We start from the raw sequence: 15125 nt of genomic DNA, 5'->3' as shown, positions 1-15125 counted from the left end.
TGTGATACAGAAGTCTCACCTCCACTGGTGCGGCAGCAGGGAGAGGCAGTAGCAGCTTTGTCAGAGAGAGCGAGAAGAATTCTCCTGTGGTATTCAGCCAGGCCCACAGCACCAGGCCCGGACATGCAGGTTCCTCTGTGTTCAGGCCTCCAGGCTGTAAGCAGAAGTGTAGCAGAGATAAAAGGCTTGCGAGGGGACCACATGAAAGTCAGCAAGGTCAAATTCCCCTGAGAGGGGTTTCCAGTTGCAGCTGCCCAATCGGCACAGACACAAGGCCGAGGGGGGAGGAGTTAGAGAGAGTTAATATCCTCGGGGTGAAATTAGGAGCAAGGGAGGGTTATGAAGTTAATGTTTTTGACCTCTTTTTCTCCCTGTTTACAAGATCTATCTACTAACTTGATATATTTTTATTATCAAAGTCTTTAATGATGAGTTAAACGTGTTGGTTTTTGATCATGGAGAGGCACTTTATTGACGTTCCGAAAATCTCTTCTATACACATTCAGTTTGTTCTTTAGTTCTTGTACCTTGGTTGAACTGAGGTAGCAACAATATACTGTCCTTTATCGTGAGGTATCTGGTGTATATACTTTACGTGTAGCATAACGGCATTATCACATTGACATCAATGCTAGCAGTGTTAGCCCTTTGAGAGCCTGGTCTATATTGACTCTCTTGCAGGGGAAAATAACAGAGGCAGAGGCAGAGATGTTAAATTGCCGTACGCTATACTTTAATCAGAGAGTGCATAATTCACTTGGAAACATGACGACAGGGGAAGAAATAGAAATGGTGAATATCTCTGGTATTTCCCCTGGGATTTTTAAATGACAGACTGGGGCAGGGAGGGAGCAGACAACAGAGAGGCTCAGTCCAATGGAAGAGTCCCACTAGAGAGACTGTAGAGGGTACAGAGGGCAGGGAGGGAGCAGACAACAGAGAGGATCAGTCCAATGGAGGAGTCCCACTAGAGAGACTGTAGAGGGTACAGAGGGCAGGGAGGGAGCAGACAACAGAGAGGATCAGTCCAATGGAGGAGTCCCACTAGAGAGACTGTAGAGGGTACAGAGGGCAGGGAGGGAGCAGACAACAGAGAGGCTCAGTCCAATGGAGGAGTCCCACTAGAGAGACTGTAGAGGGTACGGAGGGCAGGGAGGGAGTAGACAACAGAGAGGATCAGTCCAATGGAGGAGTCCCACTAGAGAGACTATAGAGAGTACAGAGGGCAGGGAGGGAGGGAGCAGACAACAGAGAGGATCAGTCCAATGGAGGAGTCCCACTAGAGAGACTGTAGAGAGTACAGAGGGCAGGGAGGGAGTAGACAACAGAGAGGATCAGTCCAATGGAGGAGTCCCACTAGAGAGACTGTAGAGGGTACAGAGGGCAGGGAGGGAGCAGACAACAGAGAGGATCAGTCCAATGGAGGAGTCCCACTAGAGAGACTGTAGAGGGTACAGAGGGCAGGGAGGGAGTAGACAACAGAGAGGATCAGTCCAATGGAGGAGTCCCACTAGAGAGACTGTAGAGGGTACAGAGGGCAGGGAGGGAGCAGACAACAGAGAGGATCAGTCCAATGGAGGAGTCCCACTAGAGAGACTGTAGAGAGTACAGAGGGCAGGGAGGGAGGGAACAGACAACAGAGAGGTTCAGTCCAATGGAGGAGTCCCACTAGAGAGACTGTAGAGGGTACAGAGGGCAGGGAGGGAGCAGACAACAGAGAGGTTCAGTCCAATGGAGGAGTCCCACTAGAGAGACTGTAGAGAGTACGGAGGGCAGGGAGGGAGCAGACAACAGAGAGGTTCAGTCCAATGGAGGAGTCCCACTAGAGAGACTGTAGAGAGTACAGAGGGCAGGGAGGGAGTAGACAACAGAGAGGATCAGTCCAATGGAGGAGTCCCACTAGAGAGACTGTAGAGGGTACAGAGGGCAGGGAGGGAGTAGACAACAGAGAGGATCAGTCCAATGGAGGAGTCCCACTAGAGAGACTGTAGAGGGTACAGAGGGCAGGGAGGGAGCAGACAACAGAGAGGATCAGTCCAATGGAGGAGTCCCACTAGAGAGACTGTAGAGAGTACGGAGGGCAGGGAGGGAGCAGACAACAGAGAGGATCAGTCCAATGGAGGAGTCCCACTAGAGAGACTGTAGAGATTACAGAGGGCAGGGAGGGAGTAGACAACAGAGAGGATCAGTCCAATGGAGGAGTCCCACTAGAGAAACTGTAGAGAGTACAGAGGGCAGGGAGGGAGCAGACAACAGAGAGGATCAGTCCAATGGAGGAGTCCCACTAGAGAGACTGTAGAGAGTACGGAGGGCAGGGAGGGAGTAGACAACAGAGAGGATCAGTCCAATGGAGGAGTCCCACTAGAGAGACTGTAGAGGGTACAGAGGGCAGGGAGGTAGCAGACAACAGAGAGTATCAGTCCAATGGAGGAGTCCCACTAGAGAGACTGTAGAGGGTACAGAGGGCAGGGAGGGACGGAGGCTGAAAGAGAAACTGATTAGATGAGTTTATTAGTTACAGATGTAATTGCTGGGTACAATGAAATTATTCAGCTCCGAGCTGCAACACTGCAGGTCAGAAAGACAAGGCAATAAAACAATAATCTAAATAATAATATATATACAAAATATTTACAAATGTAACCATTTCCATTTCCATATGGGGTAGGGGCAGGGTAACTGTCCATTGTGGGGCGAGGGGGGGGGGGACTGGGAGAACAGGTAGCTGACTAGTGGTGGCTATTCAGCAGCCTGTTGGTCTGAGGCTAGAAACTATTGGCCAGTCTGACAGTTTCTGCCATGATGCTCCTATACTGCCCACGTGTGAGTGATGGAAGCATGGAGAACGGCACATGGTTCGGGTGGCTGGGGTCCCTGATGATCTTCTTGGCCTTCCTGCGACACCTGGTGTTGTAGGTGTCCTGGAAGGCAGTCAGTGTGTAGCCAATGATGCGTTAGGCTGAGCGACCCACCCTCTGAGACTTCGGCCATATTCCCAGTCATCTATACATGGTTAAATGCGGTGGTTCGCGCTTTCAGTTTTGCGCGAATGCCGCCATCTATCCATGGTTTCTGGTGAGGGTAAGATTTAATAGTCACAGGGAGTACAGGAGGTGGGGATGCACCCTTGTGGGGTCCCCGTGTTGAGGATTAGTGTGGAGGAGATAATGTTGTCTACCTTCACCACCTGGGGACAGCCCATCAGGAAGTCCAGGACCCAGTTGCATAGGCCCACGGACGGCAGACTAGAGAGAGAGAAGCTCTATGTCCAGTCTGTGTCCAATACGGCCAAATACAGAACATACAATTAATTGACTTCCCTCCCTCCCTCTCCGTCCTTCCTTCCCTCCCTTCTTCCCTCCCTCCTCCATTTCTCCCTCCTTCCCTCCCTCCTCCATTACTCCCTCCCTCCCTCCACCCCATCCTTCCCTCCCTCCTCCTCCATTTCTCCCTCCTTCCCTCCCTCCTCCATTACTCCCTCCCTCCCTCCCTCCACCCCATCCCTCCCTCCCTCCTCCTCCATTTCTCCCTCCCTCCTCCTCCATTTCTCCCTCCTTCCCTCCCTCCTCCATTACTCCCTCCCTCCCTCCCTCCCTCCACCTCCATTTCTCCCTCCCTCCTCCATTTCACCCTCCCTCCCACCTTCCCTCCCTCCTCCATCCCTCCCTCTTCCATTTCTCCCTCCCTCCTCCATTTCACCCTCCCTCCCGCCTTCCCTCCATCATCCATCTCTTCCTCCAGCCCTCCCTCCTCCATCCCTCCTTCCCTCCCTCCTCCATTTCTCCCTCCTCCATCCATCCCTCCCTCCCTCCTCCATCCCTCCTCCATCCCTCCCTCTTCCATTTCTCCCTCCCTCCTCCATTTCACCCTCCCTCCGTCTTCCATTTCACCCTCCCTCCCGCCTTCCCTCCATCATCCATCTCTTCCTCCAGCCCTCCCTCCTCCATCCCTCCTTCCCTCCCTCCTCCATTTCTCCCTCCTCCATCCATCCCTCCCTCCCTCCTCCATCCCTCCCTCCTCCATCTCTCCCTCCTCCATTTCTCCCTCCCTCCTCCATCCCTCCCTCCTCCTCCATCCCTCCCTCCTTCATCCCTCGCACTGTAGAGGATGACCACAGTTTCCACGTCTCTGTCTCTGTCTCTGTCTCTGTCTCTGTCTCTGTCTCTGTCTCTGTCTCTCTCTCTCTCTCTCTCTCTCTCTCTCTCTCTCTCTCTCTCTCTCTCTCTCCATCCTACAGGAGATGAAATGAGAGACTATGTTGAAGATGAGCACACAGTTGTTATCCATCATTAAGGTTAACGTGTGTGTTGTCCTATATACAATAAATGCCCTTGTGTGTGTGTTAGTTCTCCTATCCTAATGTGCGTGTCTGTGTGTTCTCCTCTCCTGTAGCTAAACAGGTTAGCAGAGGACCCTCTGAAGAGGCCGGTGGTTTATGTGAAGGGGGCCGATGCTGTTAAGCTGATGAACATAGTCAACAAGCAGAAAGTGGCCCGCGCCAGGATCCAGCACAGACCACCGAGGGTAAACATGAAAAATATATCTAGATGTTTTATTGTCACATACACCAGATAGGTGCAGTGTAATGCGTTGTTTTACAGGGTCAGCCATAGTAGCACGGCGCCCCTGGAGTAAGTGCCTTGCTCAAGGGCACATCGACAGATGGACCAACGCTTTAACATGTAGGCTATGTGTGTGTGTGTGTGTGTGTGTGTGTGTGTGTGTGTGTGTGTGTGTGTGTGTGTGTGTGTGTGTGTGTGTGCGTGTGCGTGTGCGTGTGTGTGTGTGTGTGTGTGTGTGCGCGCACAATTGCAAGTGAATACACAAGCCAAGACATATTTGAGTTATTATGACTCTCATTTAAACCCTACTGTCACACTTCACAAAGCATTGACTGACTCGAGTCCCACAGCTAACAGCTTCAGACATGGGAAGACACTCTAACAGGGAAATCTGAGCCACTCTCTATTCTTAGTTATTTCACACAGTCAATTTATCAATGGATGTAGCCAGGGGTACATCTATGCCCAGTTCTGTTATTAAATCCCTGTGTGTTTATTAGTCATCAACACATGATGTGTATATGATTTGTTCTTCCAGACTGTTTCAGTGGTCATGCCCTCATTCCAGACTGTTTCAGTGGTCATGCCCTCATACCAGACTGTTTCAGTGGTCATGCCCTCATTCCAGACTGTTTCAGTGGTCATGCCCTCATTCCAGACTGTTTCAGTGGTCATGCCCTCATTCCAGACTGTTTCAGTGGTCATGCCCTCATACCAGACTGTTTCAGTGGTCATGCCCTCATTCCAGACTGTTTCAGTGGTCATGCCCTCATTCCAGACTGTTTCAGTGGTCATGCCCTCATACCAGACTGTTTCAGTGGTCATGCCCTAATACCAAACTGTTTCAGTGGTCATGCCCTCATTCCAGACTGTTTCAGTGGTCATGCCCTCATACCAGACTGTTTCAGTGGTCATGCCCTCATACCAGACTGTTTCAGTGGTCATGCCCTCATTCCAGACTGTTTCAGTGGTCATTCCATCATTCCAGACTGTTTCAGTGGTCATGCCCTCATTCCAGACGGTTTCAGTGGTCATTCCAGACTTTTTCAGTGGTCATTCCATCATTCCAGACTGTTTCAGTGGTAATTCCATCATTCCAAACTGTTTCAGTGGTCATTCGGTCATTGCAGACTGTTTCAGTAGTCATTATATAATTCCAGACTGTTTCAATGGTCATTCCAGACTGTTTTAGTGGTTATTATATCATTCCATACTGTTTCAGTGGGAATTCCATCATTCCAGACTGTTTCAGTGGTTTTTCCGTCATTCCAGACTGTTTCACTGGTTTTTCCATCTTTCCAGACTGTTTCAGTGATCATTCCATCATTCCATACTGTTTGAATGATTAGTGCATACTGTTACAGTGGTCATTCCATCATTCCAGACTGTTTAAGTGATTATTCCAGACTGTTTCAGTAGTCATTCCATCATTCCAGTCTGTTTCAGGAATCACTCCAGACTGTTTCAGTAGTCATTACATCATGCCAGACTGTTTCAGTGATCATAACATCATTCCAGACTGTTTCACTGGTTTTTCCATCATTCCAGACTGTTTCACTGGTTTTTCCATCATTCCAGACTGTTTCAGTGATCATAACATCATTCCAGACTGTTTCAGTGATCATTACATCATTACAGACTGTTTCAGTGATCATTACATCATTCCAGACTGTTTCAGTGATCATTACATCATTCCAGACTGTTTCAGTGATCATTACATCATTCCAGACTGTTTCAGTGATCATTACATCATTCCAGACTGTTTCAGTGATCATTACATCATTCCAGACTGTTTCAGTGATCATTACATCATTCCAGACTGTTTCAGTGATCATTACATCATTCCAGACTGTTTCACTGGTTTTTCCATCATGCCAGACTGTTTCAGTGATCATAACATCATTCCAGACTTTCAGTGTTTTTTCCATCATTCGAGACTGTTTCAGGGATAATTCGAGACTGTTTCAGGGATTATTCCATCATTCCAGACTGTTTCAGTGATCATTCCATCATTCCAGACTGTTTAAGTGATTATTCCAGACTGTTTCAGTAGTCATTACATCATTCCAGACTGTGCAGTGGTCATTATATCAATCCAGACTGTTTCAGTTATCATTCCATCATTCCAGACTGTTTCAATGATTAGTGCATACTGTTACAGTGGTCATTACATCATTCCAGACTGTGCAGTGGTCATTATATCAATCCAGACTGTTTCAGTGATCATTCCATCATCCCAGACAGTTTTTTGGGTAATTCCATCATTCCAGACTGTTTCAGTGATTATTCCAGACTGTTTCAGTGGTAATTCCATCATTCCAGACTGTTTCAGTGGTAATTCCAGACTGTTTCAGTGGTAATTCCAGACTGTTTCAGTGATCATTCCAGACTGTTTCAGTGGTAATTCCATCATTCCAGACTCTTTCAGTGATCATTCCAGACTGTTTCAGTGGTAATTCCATCATTCCAGACTCTTTCAGTGATCATCCCAGACTGTTTCAGTGGTAATTCCATCATTCCAGACTGTTTCAGTGGTAATTCCATCATTCCAGACTGTTTCAGTGGTAATTCCATCATTCCAGACTGTTTCAGTGGTAATTCCATCATTCCAGACTCTTTCAGTGGTAATTCCATCATTCCAGACTGTTTCAGTGGTAATTCCATCATTCCAGACTATCATTCCAGACTGTTTCAGTGGTAATTCCATCATTCCAGACTGTTTCAGTGGTAATTCCATCATTCCAGACTGTTTCAGTGGTAATTCCATAATTCCAGACTCTTTCAGTGGTAATTCCATCATTCCAGACTGTTTCAGTGGTAATTCCATCATTCCAGACTATCATTCCAGACTGTTTCAGTGGTAATTCCATCATTCCAGACTGTTTCAGTGGTAATTCCATCATTCCAGACTGTTTCAGTGGTAATTCCATCGTTCCAGACTGTTTCAGTGGTCATTACATCATTCCAGACTGTTTCAGTGGTAATTCCATCATTCCAGACTGTTTCAGTGGTAGTTCCATCATTCCAGACTATCATTCCAGACTGTTTCAGTGGTAATTCCATCATTCCAGACTGTTTCAGTGGTAATTCCATCATTCCAGACTGTTTCAGTGGTAATTCCATCATTCCAGACTGTTTCAGTGGTCATTACATAATTCCAGACTGTTTCAGTGGTAATTCCATCGTTCCAGACTGTTTCAGTGGTAATTCCATCATTCCAGACTGTTTCAGTGGTAATTCCATCATTCCAGACTGTTTCAGTGGTAATTCCATCATTCCAGACTGTTTCAGTGGTAATTCCATCATCTGTTAGGAACATTAACATACCTAAAGCACCTCCCAAATGGATTATTTTAAGACATTGTAAAAATGTTATTATTGATTCTTTCATTGATTACTTTCTCTCACAATTTGAGCATTTCTATCCCCCCAAAATGTCGTGGGTGTTTTACATGGGAATCAATTGAACTGTTTGAGACGTTTTAATATACACAGGGACATTTAAGATGATACATTTCAAAAGGAATTGGTACCAATGCGGTTGTCTGCTGTTTGGGAGGGACAGACAATTTAGTGATTCATACATTGTGCAATGTGTCTTATAATGTAATCCTAAAATGAATCTTTGAAGATTGTCATGAATGATCTCATTTGCATCGTACGGTCTTGGTTTTGTTTTGATAGATGACGTCACCTTAGTCTAGGGTAGGAAGCAGCAGTTAGGTTACTAAGGTCTTTCTAATGGATACGCGAAAACAATTATTAGATCTCTATACTAACCAAAGCTTATAGTTCATTGTTTTTCTAATTTGTGACTGACCGGCTCAAATCGGTCTTATGTAGCAAATTTGAAATTGTTTTTTTTACGTTGGTAAAAAGTAGAGACTTGAGCTACAAAATGATATATCATACACTGTATTTCTGAGGAACAATGGGAAAGTAATTCTGCTTTGAAAGTTGATAAACTTGTAAACTCACTTTTGAGAAAAGGGCCTTTGAATGATTTGGAACCCACTGGACAGCGCTCCTATATCTACACACATTCAGCATTGTTCACACCCTCTTCAGCCTGCCCCACCCACCTCTTTAAGGATTCACATGTGAGGTCATGTGCTAAACAGTGAGTAATGTAGTCAAAATTAAGACTAAAAGTGGTAAATGTAGTAGCCTGCAATAATGAAAAATTCCAGGTATATAGAGTGTCCAGATAGTTAGCCTTTTAAAATGATAAACTTGGATTAGCTAACACAACGTGCCATTGTAACACAGGAGTGATGGTTACTGATAATGGGCCTCTGTACACCTATGTAGATATTCCATTTAAAAAATCTGCTGTTTCCAGCTACAAAAGTAATTTACAACAGTAACAATGACTACACTGTATTTCTGATCAATTTGATGTTATTTTCATGGACAAAAAAAAATGATTTTCTTTCAAAGAACAAGGACATTTCTAGTGACCCCAAACTTTTGAACGGTAGTGTAAATAAATGATACAGTATGTACACGAACAATATCAATAGCGATAGATGAGGTTGTTATATACAATCAGTGGTAAAGTGGCTGAGCAGCAGGATAAAATAGTAGTAGCAACAACGTATGGTGTGTGTGTTAGGAGAGAGTCATTTGAATAGAGGCACTGCCGATATTGCTGATGACTTGTCCGTCCGAACCACGCATGAACAAGGGAATCTATATTCGGAGAGCCTGTTTCTGTCCTGCCCTTGACTTTGGTGCAGGGCATGTGATGTCCATAGCCTCTCAAAAAGAGAGTTTGTCTAGCTGTGTCCAGTCCAGGTGGTGCTTGTACAGGCAGACAATCTATGGGAGGAAGGATGTCAGTGTTGTGCAGCAGCTGAAACCTGGTCTCGACTGACTCCGAACACTCCTTGGCAACAACAACACCAGGCTCCAGAGCATCGATGTTGTAAAACAGGAAATAACAAAAAAATAGACATTACAACCGTGCTCAACATCAATTCACCTCGTAAGTTTAGATAAGAAGAATAACCTCATACAATGCAATGAAAACTATATTCACCTGAAGTGCTGGTACTGCTTAATTTGTGGTAGCGGCCTGAAGTACGGAGTCAGGTGTTGTTGCCAGCCATAGCTTTTCAGCAGCACCGTACCATCCTCTAGTCCAACCAGCTGTGGTTGGACTGGAGGCCTTCCTGAATCGGGACATAGGCCTTCCTGAATCGGGTCATATATAATTAATATGCTTTCCAAAAGATAATTCAGAATCTTTCCTCAAACACTTTCAATCATTGTTCCATCAATTGCAAACAACATAATATAGGACTTTCTTTGATTTAAAACAAAATTATTTGCTAGAAACCATTTTTGTAAAGTGCAAAAATCCTCTTGGAGAGTTCCTTGTATCTGAAAGATATGTGAACATCATGAAGTTGGAGTAAGATCTTTCAGATACTGTAATGGGGTGCGTAACTGGTGGCAGTGAAGTCAGACGCAGGAGAGCACAACTAGGTAATAACCGGAGCAGTTTAATATCAAAACCAATGGCATAAATATTTAACCAACATGGGTAGAAAACCCGACACGCACCAGTAAACATGTGCACAAGCACTAACAACAAACAAATCTACACAAAGACATGGGGGGGAACAGAGGGTTAAATACACAACACTTAATGAGGGAAATGAAAACCAGGTGTGTAGGAAAACAAGACAAAACAAATGGAAAATGAAAAGTGGATCGACGATGGCTAGAAGACCGGCGATGCCGAACGCCGAACGCCGTCCGATCAAAGAGAGGAACCAACTTCGGTGGAGGTCGTGACAGATACATCGGCCCAACAGACTAGAATAATTTACATATAGATATCAGAGCATTACAATCATACAGTGAATTTTAAAAAGCCATTTTTCAAATGTTAAGTTCAAACTTGTTTGTGTTTTTAACCAATCAAAACATCACAATGTGAAGGTATTTGTAAGTACGTATGTATAAAATGAGTATACCAAATAATAGGAACACCTTCCAAATATTGAGTTGCAACCCCAATAAGGGCACAAGGCGAGACCCAAATGCAGACACAGGAGGCAGATTGTTGAGCTCTGTTATTAACTAAAGGGGTTAGTCAAAAGGGAGGTCAGGACAGGCAGGGTTTCAGTAACCTGGTTAGAGTCCAAATGCTACCAGACGATAGGCCGGCTCGAGGTCAGGATAGCCAGGGGTTCAGTAACCTGGTCACAGTCCAAATGCTACCAGACGATAGGCAGGCTCGAGGTCAGGACAGGCAGGGGTTCAGTAACCTGGTCAGAGTCCAAATGCTACCAGGCGATAGGCAGGCTCGAGGTCAGGGACAGGCAGAGTGCTCAGGTAGGCGGGCTCAGAGTCAGAAAAGGGTCAAATCCAGGAGGGTGAGAAAAGAGAGACTGGGAAAAGCAGGAGCTTTGGGTGGTGGACCATTCTTGATACACATGGGAAACTGTTGTGTCAAAAACCCAGCAGCGTTGCAGTTCTTGACACACTCAAACCGGTGCGCCTGGCACCTACTACCATATCCTGTTCAAAGGCACTTACATCTTTTGTCTTGCTCATTCACCCTCTGAATGGCACACATACACAATCCATGTCTCAGTTGTCTCAAGGCTTAACAATCCTTCTTTAACCTGTCTTCTCCCCTTCATCTACACTGATTGAAGTGGATTTAATAAGTGACATCAATAAGGGATCATAGCTTTCCCCTGGTTTCACCTGGTCAGTCTGTCATGGAAAGATCAGGTGTTCCAGATGTTTCTACACTCAGTGTATATTATAGGTACTTAGTTGTATTAGTTACAGTACCAGTCAAAAGTTTGCACACACCTACTCATTCAAGGGTTTTTCTTGACATTCATTTTGATCAGTTGTATTAGTAGTTGTACAAAACATTCTTATGCAGTTAAACATTTTTTATTATTTATTATTTCATTGTTGTCATTATTATTAGACAGTTAGTTACCACATTGTTATTATTATTGTTTGTTTATTTTGTTTGTTTAGACACGCTTGAAAACGAGCTGGTGCGTCTCAAGAGATGTAATAAAATAACAGTGACAATTGGCAAGTCATTACAGTTTTTTACAATCATCTTGGCACTAATTTCAGAACCTTGATGTCATTTTTCAAAACTCTAGACACAAAACTCACAACCGATGATCAAAATGCACATTTTCCAAAACTCTTAACCCTTTTTCCAATTGCTTGAATACAATACACATACAGCTAAGATCATTTGTTCATTGAACTAAAATCACCTGTTCAAAATGACACAACTTAACATCAAAGTATTACTAAGTTATTAAGTATTTCAATTCACACATTACATCTGAGATGACTGTCTATTCATTTCATTACAATGATCTAACTATCAATTGATACAACTGCTCAAAATGATGAGTAACTGTTGCATTACTCTTAATGCATAGTTTTATGGAAACTGATGAACAATATTCCATATTTAGATCATGAAAGTTTCAGGATAACGAGATCCATTGACACCAATCCAAATCAAACTGTATTAGTCACATGCTCCGAATACAACAAGTGTAGACTTTACCGTGAAATGCTGACTTACAAGCCCTTAAACCAACAGTGCAGTTCAAGAAGAAGAAAATATTTACCAAGTAGGCTAAAATAAGGTAAATCTGTACATGTAGGTGGGGGCGAAGTGACTATGCATAGATAGCAAACAGCGAGTAGCAGCAGTGTACAAGAAGGGGGGGTCAATGTAAACTGTCCGGTGGTGATTTTTAGGACTTGTTCAGCAGTCTAATGGCTTGGGGGTAGAAGCTGTTGAGGAGCCTTCTGCGGTAGCAGAGAAAACAGTCTACAACTTGGGTGACTGGAGTCTCTGACAATTTTATGGGCTTTCCTCTGACACTGCCTATTATATAGGTCCTGGATGGCAGGAAGCTTGGCCCCAGTGATGTACTAGGCCAATCGCACTACCCTCTGTAGTGCCTTATGGTCAGATGCCGAGCAGTTGCCATTCCAGGCGCTGATGCTCTCGATGGTGCAGCTGTAGAACCTTTTGAGGATCTGAGGGCCCATGTCAAATCTTTTCAGTTTCCTGAGGGAGAAAAGGTTTTGTCGTGCCCTCTTCACGACTGTCTTGGTATGTTTGGACCATGATAGTTTGTTGGTGATATGGACACCAAGGAACTTGAAACTCTCGACCCGCTCCACTACAGCCACATCGATGTTAATGGGGGCCTGTTCGCCCTGCCTTTTCCTGTAGTCCACGATCAGCTCCTTTGTCTTGCTCACATTGAGGGAGAGGTTGTTGTCCTGGCACCACACTGCCAGGTCTCTGACCTCCTCCCTATAGGCCGTCTCATCGTTGTCGGTGATCAGGCCTACCACTGTTGTATGGTCAGCAAACTTGATGATGGTGTTAGAGTCATGTTTGGCCACACAGTCGTGGGTGAACAGGGAATACACGAGGGGACTAAGTACACACCCCTGAGGGGCCCCAGTGTTAAGGATCAGCGTGACAGATGTGTTGTTTCCTACTCTTCCCACCTGGGGGCGGCCCATCAGGAAGTCCAGAATCCAGTTGTAGAGGGAGGTGTTTAGTCCCAAAGTCCTTAGCTTAATGATGAGCTTTGTGGGTGCTGTGGTGTTGAACGCTGAGCTGTAGTCAATGAACAGCATTCTCACATAGGTGTTCCTTTTGTCCAGGTGAGAAAGGGCAGTGTGGAGTGCGATTGAGATTGTGTCATCTGTGGATCTGTTGGGGTGGTATGCGAATTGGAGTGGGTCTAGGGTATCCGGGAGGATGCTGTTGATGTGAGCCATGATCAGCCTTTCAAAGCACTTTATGGCTACCGACGTGAGTGCCACGGGGCGGTAATCATTTAGGCAGGGTTACCTTCACTTCATTGTTCACAGACTCGGTCAGGGAGAGGTTGAAAATGTCAGTGAAGACACTTGACAGTTGGTCCGCACATGCTTTGAGTACACGTCCTGGTAATCCGTCTGGCCCAGCGGCTTTGTGAATGTTGACCTGTTTAAAGGTTTTGTCCACATCGGCTACCGAGAGCATTATCACAGTCATCCAGAACAGCTGGTGCTCTCGTGCATGCTTTGGTGTTGCTAAGGCATTTAGCTCATCTGGTAGGCTCGTATCACTGGGCAGCTCGCGCATGGGTTTCCATTTGAAGTCCGTAATAGTTTTCAAGCCCTGCCACACCCGACGAGTGTCAGAGCCGGTGTAGTAGGATTCGATCTTAATCCTGTATTGATGCTTTGCTTGTTTGATGGTGTGTCTGAGGGCATAGCGGGATTTCTTATAAGCGTCCGGATTAGTGTCCCGCTCCTTGAAAGCGGCAGCTCTAGCCTTTAGCTCGGTGCAGATGTTTGCCTGTAATCCATGGCTTCTGGTTGGGATATGTACGTACAGTCACTGTGGTGGGGACGTCATCAATGCACATAGTGATGAAGCCGATGACTGAGGTGGTGTATTCCTCAATGCCATTGGATGAATCCCGGAACATATTCCAGTCTGTTCTAGCAAAACAGTCCTGTAGTGTAGTATCCGCATCATCTGACCACTTTTCTATTGAGCGAGAACGTGGTACTTCCGTGGAACATGAACCAATTGGACTACATTATCTATGGATGTAATATTTCATCATCATTCTTTATCAGACACTGTTTCTATGGTCCCATGTACCACTTTTCCAGACCATGTTTTCACATTTGACTTTACTGTACACTCACCGGCCACTTTATTAGGTACACATATCTAGTACTGGGTAGGACCCCCTTTTGCCTCCACAACAGCCTGAATTATTCACGGTGTTGTACGTTAAGAGATCCCCTTCCGCACACCATTTGTGGCCTTTCTGTTAGCTTGAATGAGTCTGGACATTCTCCTCTGACCTCTCTCATTATCAAGGTGTGTTTGCCAACAGAACTGCCGCTCACTGAATGTGTTTTGTTTATCACACCATTCTCTGTAAACTCTAGAGACTGTAGTGCGCAAAAATCGCAGGAAGGCAGCTGTTTCTGAGATGCTGGAATCACCATGTGTGGCATCAACAATCATACCATGGTCAAAGTTGCTTAGATTACTCATCTTGCCCGTTCTACATTCGAACAACAACTAAAGCTCTATACTCTATATACTCTATATATTGAGTTGCAGGCAGCCACATGATTCGCTGTTCGAAGGGGCAGGCTATTTGCGTTAACACGCAGGTGTACCTAATAAAGTGGCCGGTGAGTGTATGTATGCAGGCCCTTCTAATAGCTTTTCCAATACTGACAACTCGTTACTGATGATTGATTGCACATTGTGGTACGAGTATATAGTGAAATGAGTGGTATCCACCCACAACAGCGATAACATGGAGCCGGCAGGTGATCCAGGTCACAACAGAGGCCAAGCAGTGGGAGGAGGAAGACGAGGAAGACGTGGTGGTCAAAGGAATGGCAGGGGACAAGCACCCCTTCTGAGAGGTGGTTGTGGGCCTCGTTTGAGAGGTGTTGGGGAACGTGGTAGAGGACAAGGCCACGGACCAAGCACCTCTTCAGAGAGGTGGTCGTGGG

The 15125-nt window shown here is 45.4% G+C and overlaps 1 protein-coding gene across 1 annotated transcript in view; it reads left to right on the top strand.

The window, feature by feature from the left end:
- LOC109894957 (E3 ubiquitin-protein ligase znrf3) overlaps positions 1-15125 on the top strand; it is a 54221-nt gene that overhangs the window by 25906 nt on the left and 13190 nt on the right. Inside the window, exon 4 of the mRNA XM_031829495.1 lies at positions 4393-4524. Within this exon, the coding sequence (XP_031685355.1) occupies positions 4393-4524 (132 nt within the window). The remainder of the gene's footprint in view (positions 1-4392; positions 4525-15125) is intronic.

Source organism: Oncorhynchus kisutch, linkage group LG8 (genome assembly GCF_002021735.2).
Source record: "Oncorhynchus kisutch isolate 150728-3 linkage group LG8, Okis_V2, whole genome shotgun sequence".
In the NCBI taxonomy this organism is placed as follows: domain Eukaryota; kingdom Metazoa; phylum Chordata; class Actinopteri; order Salmoniformes; family Salmonidae; genus Oncorhynchus; species Oncorhynchus kisutch.
The sequence above is the reverse complement of the archived record's forward strand: the minus strand, read 5'-3'. Positions and strand labels throughout refer to the sequence as shown.